The sequence below is a fragment of the Serpula lacrymans genome (genome assembly GCF_000218685.1).
Source record: "Serpula lacrymans var. lacrymans S7.9 unplaced genomic scaffold SERLAscaffold_1, whole genome shotgun sequence".
Taxonomy (NCBI): Eukaryota; Fungi; Basidiomycota; class Agaricomycetes; order Boletales; family Serpulaceae; genus Serpula; species Serpula lacrymans.
Window position 1 is genome coordinate 2304519 of NW_006763290.1, and position 26964 is coordinate 2331482.

The 26964-nt window shown below is 39.6% G+C and overlaps 3 protein-coding genes across 3 annotated transcripts; 2 read left to right on the forward strand and 1 right to left on the reverse strand.

Annotated features, from left to right (window-relative positions):
- Positions 1-7231: 7231 nt before the first annotated feature.
- Positions 7232-7715, forward strand: SERLADRAFT_432084 (uncharacterized protein; the record flags this gene model as incomplete). Its single annotated transcript, XM_007312336.1, has 3 exons — positions 7232-7336; positions 7396-7521; positions 7590-7715. The coding sequence occupies 3 exons, from the start codon at positions 7232-7234 to the stop codon at positions 7713-7715; spliced, it is 357 nt and encodes a 118-aa protein (XP_007312398.1).
- Positions 7716-16995: 9280 nt separating this feature from the next.
- On the reverse strand, positions 16996-17497 carry SERLADRAFT_432085 (uncharacterized protein; the record flags this gene model as incomplete). Its single annotated transcript, XM_007312337.1, has 2 exons — positions 16996-17241; positions 17309-17497. The coding sequence occupies 2 exons, from the start codon at positions 17495-17497 to the stop codon at positions 16996-16998; spliced, it is 435 nt and encodes a 144-aa protein (XP_007312399.1).
- A 2503-nt stretch (positions 17498-20000) lies between these two features.
- On the forward strand, positions 20001-20411 carry SERLADRAFT_432086 (uncharacterized protein; the record flags this gene model as incomplete). The annotated part of the gene is made up of 1 exon (XM_007312338.1): positions 20001-20411. One exon carries the CDS (start codon positions 20001-20003, stop codon positions 20409-20411), a length of 411 nt encoding a protein of 136 aa, XP_007312400.1.
- Positions 20412-26964: the final 6553 nt, after the last annotated feature.

Below are 26964 nucleotides of genomic sequence, written 5' to 3' on the forward strand. Positions count from 1 at the left end.
TCTCTCAACAATGTGCACTTTCCGTCTAGGCTTGCAAGCCAGCTAATATCATGTGATAACCATCAATAGCCATGTGATTCATAGCAGTCACAGGCTCAATCCAGTCATATGATACATATAACAGTTCAGCTTGATTACAAAGCCAATTTTAGCTGAGACTGTGGCAACACTACCTATCACAACACAATGGGATCCGCACCCGTGTACAGTGATTCTAGACCTTCTGGGCATGCAACCAATCAGTATGCTTTTGAAGTACGCCTTGGTAGCTTAGTTGGTAAAGCACCAGACCATGAAAGCTGGAGTCCCAGGTTCAAGCCCTGGCCAATGCATGTTTTCTCATACTATAAACAAATGTCATAATTTGTCACTACCTTCGGGACAGGGTGGACATTCTCCTTTCCCACTCTAGCCGTGCAAGAAGGATATTGCTCACAAACACGGTTACACACTACAATATAATTAGAAACAAATATAGCTTACTATTGTATCCTTCAAGACTACAGGCACTTCATATGTTGTTGGCTTTTGGTTTCTTTGGTATGATTAGAGATTAAGGCTGTGGCTGAGAGGTAGAGCTGAAGCAGCAGCCATAATTTGAACACAAGCATGTAGTGGAGTTGAGACAAGCAGTGGTGTACTATTTGCGGCAGGAGTTGGGGATAGTTGAGTGATTAACTCACGCACCTTTTTGCCATACTTTTGAACCCCAGACCATCTTGTCTTCTTCAAACTGTCCAGAGTCTGAATTTTTTAGTAGTGTGCGCAGTCAACAACCTGTCCCATTATTGACAAAACCGGATAAACCTGGTCTCTGCCAAAGCAGCCATTGTTCTCCATGGAGTTTAGCCACCACTCCATGGAGTCACCATTGTTCTCCTAGGAGCACAATTGTACTCCTAGGAGTCATTATACTATAGCGAGTAGCACCTCCAACTATAAGTAGTAGGGGGTTTAGTATAGGAATACCTCAGTCGTTTCTATAGCCTCTCGGGCAGCGGCTGAGGTATGTTACATTACATTTATTAGAGATCACCTTAAACTAACATCTATTATAGTTTTACTTAGTTTTATTAATTATTTCATCAGGAATTACAAATGTTCACCAGCTAAGCTCCCTCATAAATGTTCTTCCTCTTAGTCTCCCTCCAATCTTCAAGTGATTCATCTAACAATAAGTTACAATCATCCATAGAATACTTTGCAAGTCATGAGCATTGATATTGTTTCGTAGCTTTGTAAGGAAGGAACACAAACTGATCAAAGAATTTGGGGCAGTGCAAGTCATAGCAAATGACTGGGGGTGGTATAAAGTAGTGGGAGCCGCCTTTCACTTTGAATGGGTTATACTTGTGATGGTTGGTCTTTGAAATAGTAAATAAGAGGTGAGAATCAAAGCAACATAATAGGCATGTTAAATTTCTCACCACTAGTGTCAATGTTGAAGTACACATCAAAAAAATTATACCAACCTTGCCATCCTTTCTGAGTACCAGCATTAATGAGCAGGACCATGGATGCATCAAGTACTGTTTGTTTTTGCTTGAATATTGAGTTTTTGCATTTTTTCCCCTACCTCCATTTCTACTTGTAATTCTTTGTGTGACCAACTTTTATTACCTGTGGTTTCTTCAATATCACCTAGATCTGAATCTAGGAATAGATGTTTGGGTTTAATTGTAGGCCAGGGAGTTATAGTAAACCTTTTTTGCTGGTGTGAGTGGTGGCTCTTTGTTCTTCCTTTTAATCCCTTTTTTTTTCTTTTTTTTTCTTCTTTATTCAGGTATTCATCATTGCAAAATTCTTTCTCAGCAAATATCAAGGCTACACCTTGGAGATCTCAATTTTACGCTGCACATCCAATTCACTGTGCAACAGTTGGTAGTGTTAACTGCAGTTTTGGCTTACAAAGCACCAGCCACTGAATAATCAGATCTAGATTCATATCTGCTATGTCTATTCCCTTGAATGATAAGTCAGTTGATTATTTTTTTTTCTCTTTATTCAAAGAAATACTAACCACATTAAAGAAATCAGTAATGCACAAGCCCCAAATTTTGCCAGATATCAAATTTGAGTATTTTTTTTTCTTGAAATTATTTAACATATCTGAATCAAACCACTTAATTTTATTTTGTAGCCCAGCTGGTAACTGCTCTTGAAAAAAAAATGCTGCTTGAATAGTATCCTGCACATTACCAAAGAAAATAAAAGATTTAACCGGAGGTGGATCACAAACTGTCTATCCTTTGGGAATTACAAAACCAAGATCAGTGTAAGTGCTGAGAAGACATTGCATCTTTCAAACATCAATGCTTATATTAGGCCGGTTAGTTGAAAGATGCACAGTCATTAAATTGTTGGTACACATATGTAGAGGAGAGATATTTTTTACCATGTTGGATGTAATTAAAAATGGCAGATGGTATAATATGTGACATAGTCAAGCCAGCTTTCAATGTTCTGGTTGAAACTCACCCCATTCTGGTATTTGTGCTATTGCTATCAACTCTGGGACTGTTATGGCCAAAATTTTCAGACTAAGCCAACACTCCGGTAAATTTTGCAATGGCTGATTTGTTTATGCAGGCCATTGAAAATTCAACTTACTGAGCAATTATCATTAGTCCAGCTTTTTCCAACAGTTTTTTGTTCTGTTCACCAAGGAGATTAAGAGGGGAATTTATGATTTGCATATCATTGAGACAAAGAAGGATTGGGATAATAAATGTGAGGGTCTTGCTTGATTCAGTGCCCACTTTTCAATAGCATTATGTTGCCCACTGGCTACAGTTTGGCCAACTTTGACTTGCCACTGGCAGGGTAAAATGCTCAGACTCTATTCTGTAATCAGGTATTGATGGAATATTGTATTAAGTGATAAGCACTGCTGAAATGATTATGTGTATGCCCCAAGTTGGAAATAGAAGCAGTGGGTTAGAAGTAATAACTATTGAATAAAATTTACATCTCCTTTTTTAGAGTCTGCTGTCACCAGCACTCATCACTATGGCTGGCCATTATTGACCAATATTAAGTGCAAGCCGCTGTGGAGAGAGGGAGAGGATCAAGGTTGTACCAAGAGTGGATTTTTTATCATCTCATCATACCTTATCAATACTGTCCTATCATTTTTGCCCTAGCAATTATTTTCTCTCTTAAAACAGTGTGGGTTGGGAAGAGCCTGGTTTTCCTCATGTGGCAGGTGAATGCATTGCAAATTCTTTGTCCTGTCCAATATCACATTTGGACATAAAAAACCACCTAACCAATCTCTACTGGAGTGCAAACTTTGTAAACTTCATCTGAACCCATGTATTTACTGACTAACCATATATTGTTTATGTAGTGCTTTATTGTTATTTTATTGCTGGATTTGAGCCACTTTCTGTTTCTGCTAGCAAAGTAAAGAACCACCCTTATTATGTGAATATGCTTCTCCTGGCAAGAGAAGTAAGGCCAGGAAAAGCCTAACACATCACTTTTCCCATTATACTCATAAACCTTGCACCATTGTTGTTGGTTTCTGAGCTTAGCCCTGTTGGAGTGTGAGACAACAAATGCTCTTGGTCGGAATTGGGTTTAGAAGGACCCTGACTCTGATTATCATGAGTGACATGCACACAATAATCATTGTTCTACCTTATAATTTCTTTTTCTATCAGTGTTTTCCTTGGAGATTGTCAGGATTATCTTTTGCCCAACCGTTGTTTCATTATATGAGATAGTAAAACTATCATACTACTGTCTCATATATTATATAGAAAATATTTTCAAAATGATTATGCTCAAGGCAGGCAACATAAAGAAAATGATTTGTAGATGATATTTATAAAATTCTCCAAGAATCCACTCAATCAAAAGCTGCAGTCCAATGATGAATGCATTATGTGTGACAATTTTTCTGAAATTTGATTGGATCCTGCTGACCGAGTCATTCTGAATCTTATCTAAACATTTGTTGCCATTACACCATCATTATGATGTCGAAGCTGCCTTGGTCAGTGGATCAACACTTTGTGTCACATAAAAAGATAAGTGAAGCACCCCACAATTTAACCTCCAGCTAATATCTATGTGTTTGTGGTGGTCATTTTGAAATATTTGCACTATGGTGAGCAATCCATACTGCAAATTATTAAGAACAAAGCTTGAAGGAAGTGTCTAGCCACTTGCTGAGAGCAATCAGGGACTGGAAACTAGAGTCCAATGTGAGTGACTTTATTATTAGAGAGTGTGACAGGTATACAGTACCTAGAGTCCAATGTGAGTAACTAGAGAATAGGAAGCATTGGAATCTGCAGTACTGGCCATAGTTTTGTAAACAAAGGTAAACAAAGGAGCCACAGAGGCAAAATAATAGAGAACACAATCACTACTGAATGATAGAGGAATAATTAAGGAAAGGAATAGAAATATATGGATAGCGCAAAGGTGCAGAATCACCAAAACTAACACAAATGACAAATGGTAAGCCAGAAAAACCTTTGAAAATAAAGGCATTTACATCCTGAGACATAGTGAACAATTTCCAGCAACGCTGTGTTGTAGTTCAGGGCAAGGGTATGAGGCCCTATATGCTGTGATCTTATTGAGTGTGAGCAAACAAAGTGCAAACAAACAATCACAAAAAAAAGTGAGCACTACCATAATCATACTCATGTGCTTAAATAGATTGTGTTAGTAAATTCAACAGAAAAATATGAAGTACTCTCCCAAGCATTTTAGTGCAGCTCCATGTCTTATGATCAAGATGAGTGTGGTGCTCACCATAGCGCAAATGTTCTAAAATGACCACCACAAATTTCAAAAACATAAATATTAGCTGGAGGTTAAACTGTGGGGTGCTTCACTCACCTTTTTATGCAGCACAAAGTGTTGATCCACTGACTGAGGCAACTTCAACATCATGATGATATTAGGGATTATATATAAAAATTTGCTTCATATTTTCCTTAGATATAAATGGTATATTTTTACAAGAAAATCACTGTAAGGTCATACTGCAAGTCTAGCTAATATAAGTTGATATACTCTATTGTTCTTAAGTGGCAGTTTGTCAGGTTCATTATTGTTATCAATATGCACATCAAGGGTGGTTAGTGGCTGCCATTTTTTTTGCGTCACATAAGTCTATTGGCTATCTATGCCACACAACTAGGAGGCTAGTCAGACATAGTATAATACCACTTTGTAACTGTAACTACCAACACAACAAACGGCGCTGGTTTTAATTATTCCTACATGTTGCCATAAAGCCCTTCTCGGGGTTATGTGCTGTGGCTAAAAATATGGTGGACTAACCATAATCCCAGGCTGAGCTGCAGCTGGAACTGTGATGCTGCTGAGAAGCTAGGAGGTATTTATGATCCCATTATTCACATAAACATCTATACTACAGTGACTCCAAAAACCCTTTCCATGTTGACTCTGGGTGTCATACATGAAGCATACCATCAAACAGTATTACACTCAACTTTGGTGGAAATATAAATAGTACATACTCTTGGCTATAAAATTGCTCAATAGGTCATGTGATTTGGTTCACATGCTATGGAGATATAGTCAATTTTAAACAGCAACACCATGGAAAGGGCTTTTTCACTTTTGAATTGAAAGGGGTATTTGTGTAACAACCAAGAGTTTGTATACTCTGGCGCACAACTTAGACAAGCAGTAGTGAAGTGAGTGGGAGTGGTTACCCCTTAAGATAGGACTGAGTTAGTTGTGGGTAAACAACAGGAGGACTTGCTGAGGAGTCTCCTTGATCTATTGGGGTATATATACTACTACAGGTTGTTTGTACATATGTACTATACAGTTGATGAAGGCAGTGGCTGATGATGTCATGGGGCACAACCCATGTGACCAGCTCCACTGCATGAGATACTTGTAGCTAAAAATAAAAAAAGGCAGTGCAGCGCAAGAAGGTGGAGTTTGAACAAAATAGAAAGTGCTGCATGGCACAGTGTGTGAAAACTACAGAAGAAAGTTAAAGAGGAGAATGAAATTTAAAGGTCCAAAAATTATGTATTGTAACAATTTGGATATTATCAGTACTTGATAAAGCCTCCTTTTGCCCTAAGCGCTGCCTAAATCCTTCTGGCAGAAATTTGGGTGGATAAAATGTGCTTCAGGTGATTGGCTATGCGTTCACGTTGACGTGCAACTGCTTTTTCCAATCCTACCATACAGCTCTGGACTTTCTTGACCTTGAGGGCAGCTTGCACCTCTTCAGTGGCACAGATAGAGTTGGCTCTACAAATCAAATAGTTATTAGTGCTGGCGCTGATGTTATATGGTTATCAAGCACACCTCACCTCCACTTTGCTTTGATCTAACACATAGCCAATTTTGACAAACGAGAACTTCAGCGGTCTCAAACACCTGAATGGACACTGTCCTTGATCACCCTTGAAGAGTATCTCATAGCATTCACCACAGAAAACATGACCTTAAATAATGAAATGTTAGCTGAAGTATCAGAAATGTCAGGAAACCTAACCACATAAAGCCAGGTATGGAGAGGGCCGTATATTATCTCCAAATTCTTTGTGGCAAAATTAACACATTAGTAGCACTGTGGTCAGTGTTTATGATCGAGAGCTGCACACATGAACATTATGCGAAGCTAAAGCGAGTCTGTAAAGTGAGAGGGTGAGTAGATGGACAGGATGCAATGGAACATAGGAAGTATTCCCAGTCTGAAGTCGATCCTTTGTACAATCTCTGAATCAATCTACGCTAGACTAGATATACAACTATATCTACAGATGCACCCATGAAATCCACATACACGTGCACATTAGCAGTGCTTTATTGACGTTGAGGCGATTATAATGAGGGGAAAAAAATTCAAGTATACAAACACCCCCACTTGTTTTCCTTCCCCCTTATGCCAGAACGCAGTTATATGATTCTTCTGGTGATGGTTTCATAATGGCTGACATTGAAGGGTTGAACATTATAGAACACACCTCAAGATTGAAACTATGAAAATTGCTATATATGTGCATGACACTAGGCTAGGTTCCAATCTGGTATCCATATACCAGCACGCACCAGATAAAGGATTGTTATAAGTATTAGCAAAGTCCACGAGGCACGGATAAAGTTAGGGGGTGCAAGTCTTAAATTAGAGTTCCTCAACTCATTTTTATAGTGATTGCAGTAAGTCTACATAGGGTTAACAAAGTCTTCGGTCTCCTATGACAATACTTTGTACCTAACTATGCCCATACTTTACACACCAATTCCAACAAGAAAGGTGCATATTTCTTCTGTTCTAGCTCCCGCTCAACTCACAACCCGCCTCGACTCATTAATGAATGCATTGGTCAGTTATGACAGGAAGGTTGCGTATACTTTCACAGTCTAACTGACTCTACTTGACAGAACTTTTTCGCATACGCTAGTTTTAAGGAGAATATGCGCAAGTTTTGGTTCTATATCCTGGAGATGATCCCAATTTTAATCATTGCTTATTACCTCTATAATGATCATGATTCTGCTGTGTTAGCAGTAGGTCTTTCCCTTCAATGTAGAATAGTAAATTGATGTTATCTTTACCCATTTCATCTGTTTGCTAGATGGGGGCGACCATCAATGTTGTTCTTACTTTTTTGTGGTACGCAAGCAAAACTTGGGGCTTAATCTGGCTTCACACAAAGGAGATGATACATAACTGCCTAAGAGATTTCTTACAAATTAATTGAATACGGGTATCTCATAATGTCATAGAGTCAATCATTTGGTTTCCTTGTCCATTATTCCTTCATATGCAGTTCAAAGCTGGACCCACACAACAAGTTTATTGGTAATATTGATCAATTGCCGCAGCTATTGGCTATTCATTATTTCCCTTTGTGTTGATAACACCATGTAGCATGGACTCAAAGGTTAAAGGTCGAGCTATAGCACCATTACTTTTGATTACAAGTGGCGGGCTGTTTGCGTGTATATATTGTGGTCTCGAGAAAGGTATGCACACATTGCCAATATTCCCATCTGTTATGCTGAGTGATTTCTTTTAGAATTTGTGCCTTTGCAATGAAAGAGCCTTGTCTTTCCACCAAATATTGATATTGCCTGCAATTTCAAATCACTTCTGAAACACCTTATTGTCCTGTCCTGTGAGGATTAGAAGATAACCATTCTTGGTATTGACTGCAATGCTCTGATCTGGAAGGATGTACCTCTTTGATGTCAGCGCTTTCCCCTACACCAAGTGCTACAGAGATGAGGTAGTGTTGGATACTTCTCGGAAATGCCAATAGATGTAAGGATTTTGGTTCTGCGATCTACTCTGCACAGGATGTTTGACTGATATATTGTTTATGCAGTCGGTGCCAATCCTGCAACAGTGATTCCCAGTATCCATCAAGGATAAATTGTCTGCAGTCCTCAAGGACTCCCCTCTAATGAACAATAGTGAGGGAATCTTAACAAGCGCTAGAATAACAGACATGTTGGGGTGTCCACCTTTTCAAAGGTTACTAATATAGCCTTACCCTGAACGTCATACTAATGATATCTGATCAGGGATGGGTCCCTTCAAAGCAATGCTTCAGTCATCTGACAATGGAAGATTGTCAATTATATATCCACAGAAGTGGAGAACCCAGCTGGGTCAGTGCCCAATCTTTGTTGTCAATGGAGTCTAGATTCAGAGTAGACAACAAGCAGAAAGGCAGGGCTGAAGACTGGGGTCACTGGATACTTTCACTTTGTCTGCTAGTCTTTATCTTTGCTTTTCTCACTATTAGAAAAAATTGTTCTCTCTATCCTGCTTTAAATGTTGCTTGCCGCATGTAAACAAACCATTGAGGATGTTCTGACCTAACCTGCAATCATGTCTAGAAAATGAGAGGATTATGTCAGCCTCAGGCAAAACAATGCCTCATGCCTCCTGAAAGACTATGAGTCCTGTTTGGTATTCTTACACAAAGGGACTGTCGCTGCGCCAGGTATATAAAGCCCTTTTCTCTTTAAAGCTCTCAACACTGACCTTAAATCTTTGTTCACAATATCTTGATGCCCGCTGTGCACTCACCAGTTTTTAATACTTGTTGTTGTCTTGTAAGCAGCCGTGTTCTTTTCATTTTGAGTATACTTACTTTGCTTGCATAAGCATAACTTACCTCCCTGGAGTGGTTTCAAAGAATTATGGTTCAAGTCACACAAATGCCCTCTTGCATGAACAATGATCTATCTCCACAGAATTAGATGCTATGTCCCCCTCCTCCTCCTCCTCCTCCTCCCCCTCGGATTATTCCACTCTATCCCACAACAATCAGTTACTTGAGCCTTCTTCTGACAATAATATGGTCCTGGATGTTTCCAATTTGCATCACAATCATAATCACAAGTGCCATGTTATTCTTCCCCTCCAGCACATGTTAGTATATGTTTTCCATGCCATTACAGATTGATATTAACCGACCATTTATTTAGCACTATTTTCACCGCTGTTTGATTTCTTGCAAGGACTATCTTATTCCTTTGGATCACTCACATTTTGTTATACAGTTGTTTTAAATTTATTGCTACAGCAGCTTGCGAGTGAGGTCCTTACTGGAAAGAAGGGGACGGTGTACACAATGAAATTTGATGGTTTGAGCGGTTTCCTAGCCTTGGGAATTGGAGAAAAAGTGCAGATAGCAAAAAAACTAGCTGGCTGTATGTATGGAGTACTTCACGCTCAGTGTGGCTTATGACACTGCTTTGATCCATCTAATGTGTTTACCCATAGCAGTTATTCAGCTCTATCTCCGGACAACCATTATATTTTAGTATTGAACCTACAAAACAGAATGACTCTTTATGCCCTAGGACAATCTACTGCGATCAAGTCATATCAGCAAGTAACCATTGCACAAAAGAACTTTCTTTTGGCTGTATGCTTCCTTCATAATGGTGATGCAGTGGTCTGTGGATCTTCCATCAGAACCCTAAACATTTGGGAGACATTCAGTGGTGAACATGTCCAAGCTTTGGATTATAATGGTAATGTGAATATATTTTTCTGGTTTGCCAAGCAGCTGACATCCATTCAGATAATACTATGCAGATTGTCCGTGTGAGGCTTTTGGCACAGCCTACAGTGTCCCGCTCCTAATAAACATCTCAAATTTTTTCAAGGAAAAGCACATGCTATATTGTGGCTTTGTCAGCTGAGACAACTGATGATATGTATATCCAGCTGTGGAAGGCAAAGTGAGGAATTAATTTTGAGCAAGCTCATCAATTACTTTCAGATGATTCATCAAACCAGCCTTGGACCAGTCATGTGAAATCTTGTATGGTAATATTCCATCTGTACTTCGGCCCAATCAAGAGTTATATAGTCTTTCCCAGGTCAGGATCTTTTGTGTGGATACAAAGGTACAGCAAAGCTGGGCTGTTGCACCTACCCGGGTTTCATTTGCCATTGTTATTGTTGGTGGGATAGTGGGGCTCACATGGGGGATAGAAAACAACTAATTTGTCAAGTATCCTTGCTCGTCCTGATCTTCTGATCTTCTCACATTAGTTGGGTACAGTCTCTTACAATTTTCCCCCACCTAATTGGGGAGATCAGGTCCATAATCATGCTAATTTGTGGCTCTGCGGTCAAAATTTGGGGTACTATGCTTGAGTTTTTCTGATATCACCTTCTAGACATTTTGTCCCACTTGATGGGATGGCTGGCTAGTTGTGGGAGACCTGCTCAGATTGGGCAGTGATGAAGTGGTCTAATGCCTTGTTTAGTCCTTGTGCTCGGTAGAATGTCACAATGTAATACTTATATCAATTTTTTTGTTCTGGAGAAGCCAAGTGAGTCTCTCCATTAATCTTTCCTTGTTTTGCTGCATAGATGCCTCATTGTAGTATTGTGACAATAATAGGGATAATAAAAGAAAGTTGGATTGAAGTTGGATCTAGATCCTGCACCATCATCCGCTTGGGACCAGTTCCTTGGGCGGGTCTTCCAATGTGCTTTGACCAGACATGAGGCAACCAAACTTTCTGTGACCGTTGATAAGTGCTTCCACGCAAGTTCTACCACTCTATACTGACTTTCTCCTCTTCCCAGATCCATTATTGCTGATTCAGCCTACACTAGGATCTAGTTTTCAGGTTACCAACCCCTTCACTCTCAATTTCACATTGTACATACACCAATGACAAAGCCACAGCTTTGAAATGGAAACCTTATTCATGGTAAACCTCCTTCACCGGTTGGTTCTGGTCCTTTATTCCTTTGTGAATATTGCAAGTGTCAAGGTGAATGGGCTCTTCTACCAGATTTCACCAAGACTTTTCAGCTTCAAGAAGGTGTATGGTTGAATCAGACAATGTTCCAGAGGCATCAGGTTGAGGAGGCATTGAAGTTAGAGATAGAGAGCAAAGGCTTGGATGAATTTGGGCTTGACACCAAGCAAGGAGATGTTGACAAAAAATTGCAAAAGAAGAAGAAAAATAAAGTAGTGGTCATTTAGACAAAGGCACAACAGAAGGCAGGGACTCAAGATATTGTAAGAAACTGTCAAATCCAACTGACTCGTCTACAGCTCAATCTTTTGTTAAAGATGAGCAATAAACACTGTCTACTCAGACCAGCTTAGATGATCTTTGTCACATCCAGTCAAACATTGATCAATGTGTTCTCTCATTAGCTCCACCTTGTCACCTCATTTTTATTCAACCACCCTCTCTGAATGATTTATTCGAACACCGCCCCATAGAAAAGGTATCTGAGGTTAATCAAGGTAAATATATGTTACATCCCCATGAGCCCTTGAATCACAAATTTCTGGAACTACAAAATGACATAGTAACTATGTTGTTGACATTTGAGGACACTTTTTCATTTGATGATGATGGTTATTCAGCAGTGTCAGTCTTTCATAGATCATATCTTTTGCGAGCTGGATTGCCTGGATGGATTCAAGGAGATGGAATGGGAGAGACAATGTAAGGGTGGTTTGATTGAGGTCAATTATGCAGCCAACTACATTAATGCAGGTGAAAAATCTGAATCTGCAAACACCCAGAGTGTTAATAACCTCCAGTCTTAACATCCTAGATGTTTACTTCCACCAGCCACACCATTATTGGAGCCTGGTTGTGATGTCCCACTATCTGGTGCTATTACTTATGCACCTGGGTAATTTTCTTTGTTTTTTTGGACCAGTACATGCCTGGAGAATATTCCCATTTGAACGTTATAATTACCTACTTCAAAGAGAGAACACTAACCAAAAGTTTGGTAAACATTAGGATATCTGAAACATACTGCATGCTAATTAATTCATTTCAGATGAGCTGGAGCAGATATTCATGAATCATACTTGTTGGAGCGTAGATTACAGTCTATTACTTCAAGATTCTTATGTCCAAGAGATAATAGCATCCATGTCCTTCTACTCAACCGTGTAAGTGTTCCCAATTGAACCCACCAAAGATACTGAAAATTTAGTGTGTTGTAGTTGGTCAAATTGGTTGATATACCCCTGGTAGAGGATGACTTGGGCTCATCAACAGAGAATTCTGCATGATTGAGTATTATATTACAGTATTGCAATCAAGTAGTGTCACAATTATTTGCCTTAAAATCTCTGGAATAATGGTTAACTATATGATGTTTTCTGCTACTTCCTCCAGTATTAAATGCAGCAGCATATGAGACATCCTGACCGTGCGGGTGACATTAAGGACAGACATACATTACTTCTTATGCTATTAAGGTTATGTGAATGGTCTCAGATGCCCCTGACAGCAGTTTTTAAGTGGGCTGAGGTACCCTGAAGCTCCAGAACAGTCTTCAAATAAGCTGAGGTGCTCTGAAGGTCCACCAAGCACTTTTATATGGATGTTGATGATTTCAGATGCAGATACTTTAATTTATTCTTTGAGCAATTTAAAGCATTGTGAAGCTACATGAAGCATCTCTGACCTTATCTGTGTTATTCATTTGTAGAAAAAAACTTGTTTTGGTTTGACTGTACTGTGCAGTCACTGTAATATATAGTCTAAATCCCATCTGGTATCCTGTAGTTTGACATATGGAGGAATACACAGGAGGATCCTATATCATGGAAGATGCAGGCCAGACTAAGTTTCACAAAGAACTCAAAACCAATAGTGGTCTTTAAGCATGCTGAGGCACTCTGAGGCTGTATAAGGTGCTTTCATAATGCAAATACTTTGAGAAAAAGAATTATGTATCTATCATATTTATCATATAATATTACTGTGCAAGTTAGTAGGCATTTAAGTTTGAAGTCTCAACTGAGATAAAAAGCAGCAACAGAAAAGCCTACCTTGTAGATGCAGTGTTTGGCATGGTATTCATCATCAACAACATCTCCCAACCCGGCTCTGTGCCCATTGATATTGGTTCAAGAAACACTAGCAATGCTAGTACCCCCAACACTGCCTTACTTGCCTTATCCACAGCGAGTCATTCTGTCAGAACCATAACCTTTTGGAGTGTTGGGGTTTCAGAGTGCAGAGATGGAGTAGGAGGAGCAACGGAGTACAAGGTTGGGAGTTGGCTTAGCTCCTGCACTAGGCCCTTTTGCGGACCTTGATCCCTAACTTGTCGGAATGAACAGATGAGAGTAGAGGATAAAAAAGGAGCAGAGTAAAGGTCCTTAGGAGAAGGACCAGAAAGCTTAGAAAAGGACTTGTAGAAGGGCAAGGGAATCTATTTGATGTAGGTATGGACTTCCATGCGGACAATTATCTAGCGGAGGAGAAATGTATGTGCAAGGAGTGTACCATAAGGTCTAAACTACAGAGTCCACAAGGAGCACAAAAACATGCATAGGAAACGTATAGCAGACTAGAAGTCCGGTGTAGGAGGATTGGGGCGGATGTCCAGAATACCTTGTGGGGATGGGGCACAGGGTCATGCCAACTGGCAGGACATGAGGAGCATAATCCCAAGAGTACCAAAAGTTTGGGGGGTCCGTGTTGTTGCATATCTGCCCAAGCTAATCAGGTTTGAGCCTCATGCACTATAGCTCTCTACCACGACTTCCAGTGGTGGCTGAGAGCCAATTTCCTATTTTGTCATCAGACATTTAACTACTATAGAAGTTGTTGATTCACACTTCCTGGATACCTCAGTCCTCGTACAAGAGACTGAGGTAAGTTTATACATACATACATACTCTTATATTTACTGAAAGCTACTACCTAGTATCACTTTGTTACAGGTAATAGCTGAATATACCTGAGTCCTCATACAAGAGACTGAGTATCACTTTGTTACAGATACAAAAACTACAGTTCGGACTTGAGGAATGTCCCCTTTGGAGTGTCTGAAGTTTTGTCTTCCGGCATGGATATGACACTCTCAACTGCTGACCTAGCTGAGTACAACAGCTTGCAATGTCTGAACCTCTTGTTACCAGTATCAACTGAGACACTCCTGATATTGCATTGGCAGCTGTGCCTACTACTTCTCTTATAATTGCAGCAAATTCTCTGACTACAAGCCACAGGTTTTGCAGCAAGAGCTATTTGCTATTTTGGTAAAAGGGGTGTTGTTGCAACGGAAAATTGGTGTGAGATTGAGATGTGAACAAATGTTGGTTGCAGTGAACCCAGAAAGAACCCCAAATAATTCTGAAGCCTTAGAGTCTGAGTCATATCCAATCAGTATATATTCACACAAGCATTCAGAGACCTTGGGATTATGGTGGTTGGATGAGCAAAGATCTGATTTCATACAAGTGTCAAATGTCAGGGCATTTCTCAAACCAATTTCCATACAGAGTATGGGGGGATGTGTGAGAAAATATACAGATGGAGAGGTAGTTTGTAGTACAGACAAATTCATGGCAGAGTGATGGAGCATTGAAAGGATGACACATAGATCAGAGATGCTTCATGCAGCTTCACAATGCTTTAAGTTTCTCAAAAAATAGATCTAAGTATCTGCATCTGAAATCATCAACACCCAAACAAAAGTGCTTGATGGATTTTTAGAGCCCCTCAACTTGCTTAAAGACTGTTCTGGAGCTTCAGTGTAATAAATCTAAGTGAAACTCAGCCACTGCCTAAGAGGCTATAGAAACAACTACATTATTTACCTAAGTGAAACTACAATAGATGTCAGTTAAAGGTAATCTCTAATAAATGTAATGTAATATACCTCACCCACTGCCTAAGAGGCTATATGACTGAGGTATTCCTATACTAAACCCCCTACTACTTATAGTTGGAGGTGCTACTTGCTAAGGTATAATGACTCCTAGTAGAACAATGGTGACTCCATGGAATAGTTGCTATGCTCCATGGAGCACAATGGCTGCTTTAGCAGAGACCAGGTTTATCCGGTTTTGTCACAGGGTACCTTAGCCCACTTAAAGACTGCTGTCAGGGGCATCTGACACCATTCAAACAACCTTAAATGTCTACTAACCTGCATAGTGATATGATATGATAAATACATTTTGATAAAATGTAATATACATTGTGAAGTACATCAGATATACAATGAAAATTATAATGGTAGAAAAAAGGCAATTAAAATTGTAAACATATTATTGCACTGTTGCCTATTGATGTTGATTGTTGGTTGTTGGTTCAACTATGCTACTGATGATTTCCTGGAATCAACAGTTGATTGTGAGTTGAGAGTAGTGACAAGTGTTGCAATTATATTTTTCCAGATTTTTTTCTGGAAAAAAAAGCTGTTTATAGTATCGTTGTTCCATATGTGAAAAAATTTTAGAAATAAAAGAAACATTATATATACAATCTCCATATTTACACAAAAAAGAAGGCCATAAAACTGAGAAAAATATTATAGATGATATGTGTTTTAAAAGTAGAAAAAATACAAGTGCTTTTGAAATGTAGTAGCAATGTTTACCGGATCCTCAAGCTGATAAAAGTTTTTTTGCAAGGTAAAATTTAATTTAATTTGAGTGTAACATCATTAAACAAAGAAGTCTGCATATGTCATGTTTTATCTCCTTGCATTTTATTTTATATTGGGATTTTAACTGTTTTCTTTCTGACTGCAAATTCAAAATTGATTGTGGAGAAAAATCATGAAGAAAAAAAAAAAATCTTGATTGTTACAAAGAGATAAAGCCTGAATTTTATTGTCTTTTGGTCACTAGTTACTCAGCAAAATGAGTTGAACTAAAATCTGCCAACAACATAATTGATCTGATCCTATGCATAATATTTTCTGGTGAGAAAAAATAATAATTGAGGTCAAATGTTCCTCATGGTTGTATCATGAGATAAAAGTAGTAAATTCAAGCCATAATTCTATGTTTTATTACAATTTTATTTCGAGAAAATGTGTGTATCTATTTTGTCTTTGCACATACTTTTATTACAATTTTATCTGAGGAAAAATTAGTATTTTCCCCCTGTGATAGCTCAGATAATAAATTTAGAAATCTATTTACAAAATGGGGAGCCACCTCCTTTCCTTTATTGCTTGTGCAACACCCCGGAGCAGGGGCCACCTTGTTGTGGTTTACTTCATCATTAATAGGAGCAAAGGCACCCAAGTGACCTAAGCTCTGAACTCTTTTCCCTGAGCCTTCATCTCAGTGACTTGCTGATTGTAAAATAAAGCCCAGATTTTGCTGTACAAACAACCGGCCAGAGTATTGAGCTGATTATCTGGTTTTTCAGTTTGTAATTGGCGTGCCTGGTGCCCTTGGTTATTATTATTTTTCTGTGGGGGCAGCCTGCACCCCATTTTGGCATTCTTGGGACATGTGTCCCTCCCTTAAATCTGTGCATCTGTCTGCCCTGGACCACACCAATATCTATAGGAGCACCCTGCCCTGGCTGCAGCCTGAATGGCTTGAACCTGTGAGAGTGATTGTTGTTTTGGTTTGATGACCCAGGGCGCCTCTGGGAATAGTTGTTTTTGATGGTGGAGCCACCACCAAATTGCATTTTGTAGAGCTCCATAGCCCTACCAAATTTGCAGACTTTTTCCGCCGCTTGCAAGAGCTCTTTGCTCCTCATATCCTACAGGTAGAGCTGTTCTGCAATGTGGGGGTTCACATTGTGTTCCAGCAAATCTACTATGTGTTCATTACCAAAACCCCCTTGGATGGAGAGGGCCAGGAACTGGGTTACAAAATCATCCATCCTCTTGTTTGAAGGCACAGATTTGCTGACATATCCAGTCATGCTCAGCTTGGGGTTTGAAATATTTTTCAGTTTCAACTTAGATTTCTTTCCAAGTAGGCCAATGCCCTGAGGTGTAGCACTCTTGGAGTTTAACTTTAGCATATCAACCCACCACATGCTCTTGGAGTCTTGACAGCACCACTGTTACTATTTCAAAATCATTGGCGAACATGTCCCAGTTTGCCTTGATCCAAACTTTCTTGTTGAACTTCCGTTCAACGGTATCAGCGTTCTGAGTGTTCTGGATTTCTTTGAGTTGTGTGGTGAGATTTGTGATTTTCTCCCACATCCGGTAAAGGACGGCATTCATGTCCACCATTTGTTCTTGTGCTGACATGGCAACTTGTTCTCTTTGTAAAGTAAAAAAAAAAGTAACTGGGGGTCCCTGCTTGCTATCTGCGGATCTACCTCTTCCCAGCTGAATATTGGATCTCAATCTCCAACTACCCACACTATCATATTTGAAAAGTATATAAAAAGTAAACATAATAAACCCTGGTCTAAATGGTTGTCAGGGGGTGGTCTGCTTATTAGGCTATCAACCCTTCTCCAGACTGGCGGAGGCAAGTGCCCGGCCTGGTCAGAGGAAAGAGAAATAGAAGTTTTGTATGTAAACTAGCAATAGAGGTTCCACACTGTCTGCTGTACCAAGTACTCCCCTTAATACTGCGGGCTGTGTATTGTTTGGTTTTTGATTCTCTCTAGTACCCCATCATAAGGAGCTCACCTGCAGGATTGGGGCACACACTTGGTTTCCGTGGGCTAGCAAAAGCTTAACACCCAACTTGCACCCAAGTCTTACTGTTGAAAAGATGTCCACTTAACCCTGTGGTCCAAGTTTGCACAAAGTGCAAAAGAGTAGTAAGAGCGAGTAATGTTACAACCAAAGTTTTTATACTCTGGTGCACATGACAACAAGCTATAGAGGATACATGGAGGAGTGGGTAAAATCCCTAAGGTAGGACCAAGTTTGTTATGGGTAAATAACAGGAGGACTCACTGAGGAGTTTCCTTGATCTATTGGGGTATTTATACTACTACAGACTACTTGTATATGTGTACTATACAGTTGATGACGGCAATGGCTGATGATGTCATAGGATGTAGCCCATGTGACCAGCTCCACTAGGTGAGAGACTTATAGCTAAGAATAAAGGAAAGCAGTGTAGCACAAGAAAGCGGAGTTTGAACAAAAGGAAAGTGCTGCATCGCACAAGCATGTGAAAACTAAGGAAAAAAGTTAAAGCAGAAAAAGAAAATTGTAAGTCCAAAAATTATGTATTGTAACACCAAGCCCCAGAGGCCCATTGGATATTGAGCAAAAATAGATCAGTTGAAGGAATCGTAAGATGTGGTGGCTTGAGCTAACCAATTCACCTATCATGTCCCTTTGCTCTCTTGAGCTTTCACAGAAATAAATATCCAAACCAGGTACCATTTGCAACAAGTTTTCAAACACAACTTGCTCTCTAAGTCCCCTAAATATAAACATGAGCAACTGATTTTTAGGGACCTGGTGCAAAGAAAATGAATAAATGTACTTAGCACTTGGGGCACTTCTGCCCTCCACATTAATATTGGCGAGCTCATCCAAACATTGGATGCCATTTTAGTAAATTTTGATATTGCATAGAGCATGAATTGTTCTCCCAATATGCCTACCATAAAGCACCAAAAAATCTGTCATACCACTGGTCAATGTATCAGCCAAGTCTCTGGGAAATCTGAAGCATGCTAACAGTCTTTTCCTCTGACCAAGATGTAAAGCACTTTCCCTCTGACTCCTGTTGGCATTGGTCCTTTCTAGATTGTGGCAAGTGCCAGGAAAGGCATTATCAGGTTTGTGGGCGATTAACCTGGACAAGTCATCCATAATGCCACCTCATATGATATAAAGCTGACTATGTCAACTATCATACTTATCGGCTAATTACAGAGTTTGCTCTGTTTGAACTACAATAGTCATACCAAGTATTAGATTACAGTATCTCCAACTTCACGGTTACTAATACCACAGCCACAGCTTTGCTACATCCGTCGCATCACAGCTCTGACTACCTCAGCTCTCTGAGGCAGTCAGAACTATATTTCACTATATCTTAGATTGCCAGCTCACAGGTTATGAGCCACGCAAACACTACTGATCAAGTGTTCCCATCAGCATTCTTGGGTATCTATGCTGTCCCAAAATTATCCGAGGACACATCAAACTGGATTCTATGGAAGTCCAGGACAGTCATGGCCCTGTCAGCCAAAGGCCTACTTCAGCAATTGCATGGACGTGTCAAAATCCAAAGGCTTACCCCATGTCATCTGATGGCACTCACACACTCCTACACAATGGCACAACAAAGGCATTTGATGCTGACATAGAGGAAAACAAAAATTAGATAGATGCATACCTTCAAAAGTGAAGCTATGGTGCTACAACAATTGTATACAACTGTTAGCGACAGCATAAACTATCAAGTTCAAAGTCTCCCCACTGCTGCAGCCACATGGGACAAAATCTGTTGAATCCATAAAGGAAAGAGTGAGATTGTCCAAATTAACACAAGACAAAAACTCCAAGAGCTTTGCTGAAAATGTTAAAACACATCTGTCAGAAATGATCAAACTGAGAGAAAAATTAGCTGGGATGGGTGCACCAGTAGCCAAAAGAGACCTCAGTGCAATAATAATGTCCTCACTACCGGAATTGTACTGCCCTCTACTATCATTCATTACTGCAGCTGCACGAGTGTCAAATAACCCTCTATTGTCTCGGCAAATTATTCTTCACATTACCGAAGAAGCTGACTATTGATCTACCACAAAAAAATCAATTGAATCAGCTCTTCATGCCCAAGACAAAAAAAAAAAAGTTGAAACCCACCAAAATAAAGACAAAATGCTCAAACTGTGACCGAGAAGGAAACACAGACAAAGAGTGCTGGAGAAAGGGTGGTGGAAAAGAAGGACAAGGTCCAAATCAGCGAAAGAAGAAGGACCATGCAAATACAGCTTGTGAACTCACTGCTGAAAATAACTATGCATTCACCACCTTTAAAATGTCTAATACTGCATCACAATCCGGCCAACAACAAAACTTGGACATCATTGTAGACTCTGGTGCTACATCCCATTTCTGCCCGGACAAAACAAAATTCAAATCTTTCAAGCCGATACAGCCTCATCCAATCATCAATGAACTACCTACACAAGTGCATGTGGCACATAGCCCCATCCTCTATAAGGACAATGTTGTCTAAAGAAACGGTCCAAGGAATCAAGCTGAACAAACTGTTCAATAACAAGTTCTGCAAATCCTGTGTCAAAGCAAAGATGACAAGGCTGCCAGTACCAAAGGAATCACTCACCCGTGCAAAATACTATAGAGAACATATTCATATGGATGTATGGGGACCTGCCCAAGTCAAATCAATTGGAAACAAACATCACTACATATCATTTACCAACAATTTCTCTTGTGAAATTACCATATATTTCAACAAAGGACAAAGCCCTCGCATCATTCTGTGACTTTGTCAAACAATTAAACACTCAAAACAACGAAACTAAAATCAAACAAATGAGATCAGATGGCGGCGGCAAATATACAAGCAAAGATTCTGAAAACAAAAACTCACCTAGTACTGTTGTGCTTGAAGGGGAGATGCCTAAAACCAACTGCAACAGTCCTAAAAAAGAAATCAAAACAGAAACAAAAGAAGAAAACAACTCACCAGACAAAGCCGCTACATCCAATCTCATACATTGCATCCAACCACCAAACACTAATCAAGACCCTCCCACTGAGCGATCAAGTTGTCCTTGACCTCCTCCAGGATTTTACTTGGCCTAGAATCACAGCAGAAGAGCAACATCAGCATGGATGAAAAATGTTGATGGCAATCTAATGCAAAATGGCGACAACTATGAATCAGAGTTTGCTCTGATCATTCATCAAGTGCTTGCGTCACATAACGCAGACTCACCATCAGTAACCCAGGTCCTCACAGGTCCAAACACCAACAAATGGCGCAAGGCAATGGATGACAAGATAAAGGAGATAGAGAAACTATGCACCTGGGACATTGTGGTTTCGCCACCAAATGCCAACATAATCAAGTCACATTTCGTCCTCAAAACCAAATCAGATTAAAATGGCCAAATATCCCGCTACAAGGCAAGGTTAGTTGCAAACAGATACACACAACAACAAGGCTTTGACTTCAACAAAATATTTTGCCGCTGTTGCCAAATTACCATCTGTAAGGGCAGTATTAGCTAATACAGCAAGCCAGAAATGGCACATCCACCAAGTCAACATCAAAAATGCCTACCTAAATACTACGCTCAAGAAGGATGTCTTCATGAAGCCACCGCCAGGCTACTTGAAAGCCAAGGACGCTCACAAGGTCTTTAAGCTCAAGAAGAGCCTATATGGACTAAGGCAAGCCGGCCACGAGTAGTATGAAACACTCACACACACTCTACATGATATGGGCTTTATAAGATCAGCGGTCAACCATGCAATCTTTTACTACCACAAACCAAATGAATCTGTTGTCTTATCCATATCTATTGACAACATCGTAATCACACCAGACACGCTACAAGCTATCAACGACTTCAAGCATCAACTAACAAGTCCTTATGAAGTCTCCGACCTTGGAGAAATCAGGTGGCTGCTTGGATTTGCCATAAAGTATGACCGAGAGGCTCAAACCATAGCCATATCCCAGAAAGTATATATAGATACAAAGGTCAAACACTTTGGACTAAAAAATGCAAAGCTAGCACCCACTCCGTTAGAACCTGGCCTGACTCTCAGCACTGAACAATCACCAGCTACGCCTAAACAGTATGACAAAATGAGCAACATTCCATACAAAGAGGCTGTAGAATGCCTCACCTGGATAGCACTTGGATCTTGCCCCGTTGTAGCTTTTGCTACAGACATTGTAGCACAATTCAATCAAAATCCTGGTAAATGCCATTGGGACACAGTTAAAAGAATCATACACTACCTGAAGGGCACTCAAGAACTCTGTTTGAGATCAAATCCAGACAACAACACTATTCTATCATACACAGATGCTGACCATGCATCTCAGAGTCACCAACACTCCATATCCGGACATATCTCATTCTATGGCTTACCTGTTATCTGGGGTGCAAAGAAACAACCTATCATTGCCCTTTTGAGCACAGAATCTGAGTACATAGCCACTACCCATGTCATCAAGGACTATATCTCACTATATCTTAGATTGCCAGCTCACATGCTCTGCAATTGGTCAGCAACCTGGTTAACATTTCAACCCAGCATATAAACATGGCCTGGTATACAACATACATCATGTCCTCCACATCCAAAATTCCCTTCACCAATGAGTGAACTGACCAACACAGTATGCCACCTATATATTTGTTGCATTCGGTGTTAGGAGGTCTTGGACAATGGATTATTTCTTCACTTTAATGCAGAAGCTAGAGACCTGCACCCATGGTTATGGTAAAGCTCAAAGACAGACATATTGACATACTTGCCTAACCATAGTTGTAATCCAGGCCTATCACCAACACTGGGGAGCGGGTTATCCCCTCTAACATAGCAGAACATTGATGGCTCTATAATTTTCTCAGACCTTGCTGCCTCTGTGTTATCACCCTCAATGATAGGGGCTCATACACCAAAACTGCTATATACCTAGCCAAGGGTGGTCCTTCTGTCAGAGAGTATGTTGCAGTGTGTGCTAATCACCACTATGGTTATTACAGTGAGTTTTTATTTCCTTGTGTTGTCTGTCAAACTCAATAATTGTGGTCAATCAGTATGGACTGTATGTATTCTAGAAATGACCTAATGGTGACTAGACTCTTACTGTGATGTACATATGCAGCCATGATACTTGTGCATAACATGAATTCACTGGTTTGCACAGATAGTGAGGCTCCTTGTCTACGTGTAATCTGGAAGATTGTGAGACAGAGAATGATTGGAGGCCTCTGAGTATGTACCTATCAGCCAAAAAATACCTCAGCTGATACAACATAGGCTGGTTAATAATTTATCCAGGGATTGATGATATTGTTGCAACTATTGAACATTGTCTGTCACCTGCTTATCCCCCGGAAACCATTATTGATAAAGTACTTTGACTAGAAAGATTGACTTACCCTGGGCTGATGAGGGAGGATTTTATTTGTCTCTTTGCAATGTGTACTTGTGGGTTGGTGATGACAATACACATTTTTCATCATCACCAGTGTGTTCAATTGATTGTATGGACTGGACAGCCCAACACGATTGATCTTACACAGGATAACTCTTGAAGATGCATGCATAAGGCACAATCACTATCATTAGCTTTCTTCACTTGAGTAGATAGTCAACACTGAAGAAAAAACATACAGTCTTTCTAACAACCAAGATGTTGTATACTCTGGCGCACAACTCAGACAAGCAGTAGTGAAGTGAGCGGGAGTGGTTACCCCTTAAGATAGGATTGAGTTAGTTGTGGGTAAACAATAGGACAACTCACTGAAGAGTCTCCTTGATCTATTAAGGTATTTATACTACTACAGACTACTTGTATATGTGTACTATACAGTTGATGAAGGCAGTGGCTGATGATGTCATAGGGCACAGCCCGTGTGACCAGCTTTACTGCGTGAGAGACTCATAACTAAGAATAAAGAAAAGCAGCGCAGCTTGAGAAAGTGGAGTTTGAACAGAAATAGAAAGTGCCACATGGCACAGTGTGTGGAAACTACAGAAGAAAGTTAAAGTGGAGGATAAAATTTAAAGGTCCAAAAATTGTGTATCGTAACAGTCTTGCTATTATTAGGAGATGTGTAGCTATAGTGAGGCAATATAGTGCTTCATCTAAGTTTTTCTGAAAATTATAATGTGAGCGCTGGAATTGAGGTGTTAAAACCAGAATCCAAGATAAACAATGTACCCTTCAAACTTCCTATCCAATATAACCAATGAAACAGTTGTAAAATCCAAACTATATGTATACTACTCTAAATCCTCTATAATCACCCATCATATTGATATCGTATTGGTTGCCGCAAACATCATTAAACATGCCATTGGCAACTGCATCAGATCCAAACTGGGCAAAACCAGCTGATCTCATGGCCTTCTTTTGAGTCAGATAGTTTTCAATATTATTTTGTGAATGAGTTTATGCTCACTAAATTGCGCTATTATAATAATTAGCGGGAACAAATGAATGACCAGCCGCCGCAGAATATGTACACTCACACTTTGATTTTCCTACTAAGGAATATTGTTAACACAATTGTTATGGCTGTGTTGTCATACATGAAAAAGGTTTTGTGTATGGACATGGCATTCCACAACATATTGTACCCCACCAAAAGTACCTCATCTTGAAGTACACATCCCAAAATACTGTGTTGCAAAGTTTTATATTTTGATGACCGCTAGTTCTGGAGATATGAGTCAAACAAGAATTCTTGTATCACACTTACTATCAGCCACTGGCAGCCACACTGAAATTTGACCACATGTCTTGCACATGGTCAGTTTCTGAAAAGGGAAAGTGAATTTTCCATGACATAATCTGCCTTTTTTTCAACAACCACTTCACCAATCACTCCGGTTTTGGGGGAGTAGGTAATAATTCTGTGCCCCTTTCAGTCTGGATACTTTTTGAGGGCTTCCAAATAAGGAAATTCTCCAAATTCTTGTTTTACTGTGGAGAAGGCTGACTTGGCATTTGTTTCTTATAAATAGAACACTGTGCCTGACTGAGTCATATTTTGCTCCACATTTTCCAATTACTTTTCTATTTTTAGTCTCAAAAAGACCGCTCTAGAATCATCTAGATTCCCAATAGATGGTTCTGGCCTTGAATTCCCATTAGTTATTTTGGTACTATCATTTGTAATTACCAACTAGGAAGGAGCCCCTATAGCCAAAAGGTATATAAAAAGGCCAATTTTCCACCTAATAAAAAAAAGCTTTTACTTACAAGCAGTCTCCACATAAGTAGACAACCACTCAGAAGTCAACTAGCTTTTGCCTAGAAAGCATACAAGATTTATTGCCCACCCTAGGAAGCTTAGTCATCAAGTCATTTCACAGATAACAGTAGTCCAAGTGTGATTACAGTCTGTTATTGTTTATTATTTGCCACCAGTAGTTCTAGTATTCTATAGTTCATCTCAAACTTATATCAGTCATCTATTGATCTGGTGTAAGCTCATCTACAGTCATTCACTGAAGCATAGTCAAGTATTGCTTCACCCTTCTATTGACCATCAGTGTATCATAGTTTGTCCTTTATCAAGTGTAGGACACTATTGTTTTTATTCTATTAGTCTCTCAACAAGCGAGGACTATCATTGTCACACCTAGTGTTGGCTATATCTTGAAGCTAGTCACGTAACACTTCAAACTCTCATGTACCCTTATACCTCTATTCACATACTACCACTTGTCCTTTATATCACCAAGGACATATCTACCATTGTCATATCAGTCTTCCAGAGCACAAGGACTATTGACATACTCACAATATAAGGGATCATTAACTTCTACCCCACGAATGAACTAGGTTATTACATGTTGTCCAGCTTAGGTTGTAAACTTCCGGTAACCCTAGGATAAAGAAGCTTTGGTAGCTATCCCATATCAAATACTTTATCAACAAGACAGCGTAAATGACGTTTACTTCAGATTGTCGCATCAGTAGCTGTACAGTCCATTATTTCCATATCAGTTAACAGTGTAAGAAAATGTGAATAACTTGACTTACATGCTTGCAAGCCAAGCCAGCAATAAGCCCAATTGCAAAACAGATGGTTTTCTCAATCATAGGGGCTGGCAATAATTACTGAATTAAGTAAGAAGGTGTTAGATGGTGGATGGAGATAAGGTTATTAGTTCAGAGAGAATTTCTGGTCTGGCACTCACCTAGATTCCTGGTAACCCAATATATAATGGCAGTGGGTTGGTGTGTGCAGTAGTTGGGTTGGGGCAATTGTTGTGGTTGTGTCTTCAGTTTGAGCTCTCAGCATAAGAATCAATCCACTTGGGTTTTGTTAACTGGGTTTTAGTGCACTAATTATGAAAAGTCAGTGAGTCAGTATATTATGTCTGACACAAAATTGTTTGCACTCAATTGGGCCAAAACTGATCATGATTGAGGCCCACAGAAAATAAGAACATCACCCGCAAATAAATAAATTCCTTGATTGATGTCATACATCTGTATATTTTTTGCATTCACAATGGATGAGCAATGAATATACCATTTCTAGGAGAGGGCAGTACTGAATTTGAGGATTATTGTCGAACACTGCAAACTGGCAATATAAATTCCAGGCTAATATCCATCTCCTCCAGGTTTGAACAGCCCAGTACACTGTATATTTCACAAAAAGTTAAAGACAGCCAAAGAAAAAATAGTGAAAAACAAAACTATCAGCTGTAGCATGGGATAACATGTATAGAGAGGAAGAACTTAGTGCAGTACAACGGGGCTAAGAAAGAAATTGTGACATAAAATATAGCATAAAGTAGACAGAAAAGGCATAGTGTATGAATGTGTATGTGTATATTCAAAAAAAAACAGTCAGATGAAACTCAGATATGCAAGGTGTGTATTGCAAACTGGCAGAAAGTACAAACCTGGCCTAGAAAGAGTGTTGCCTTTGGCGAGGGGTTGACAATGCAAAGGACCACTAGCCATTATATTCCTCAATTTGTTCAGGGTGTAGTCCATGAGTTGCATTGAGAGCTTGTGCAGGTTGCACAATTTGACAAATTGCTGCATCCAA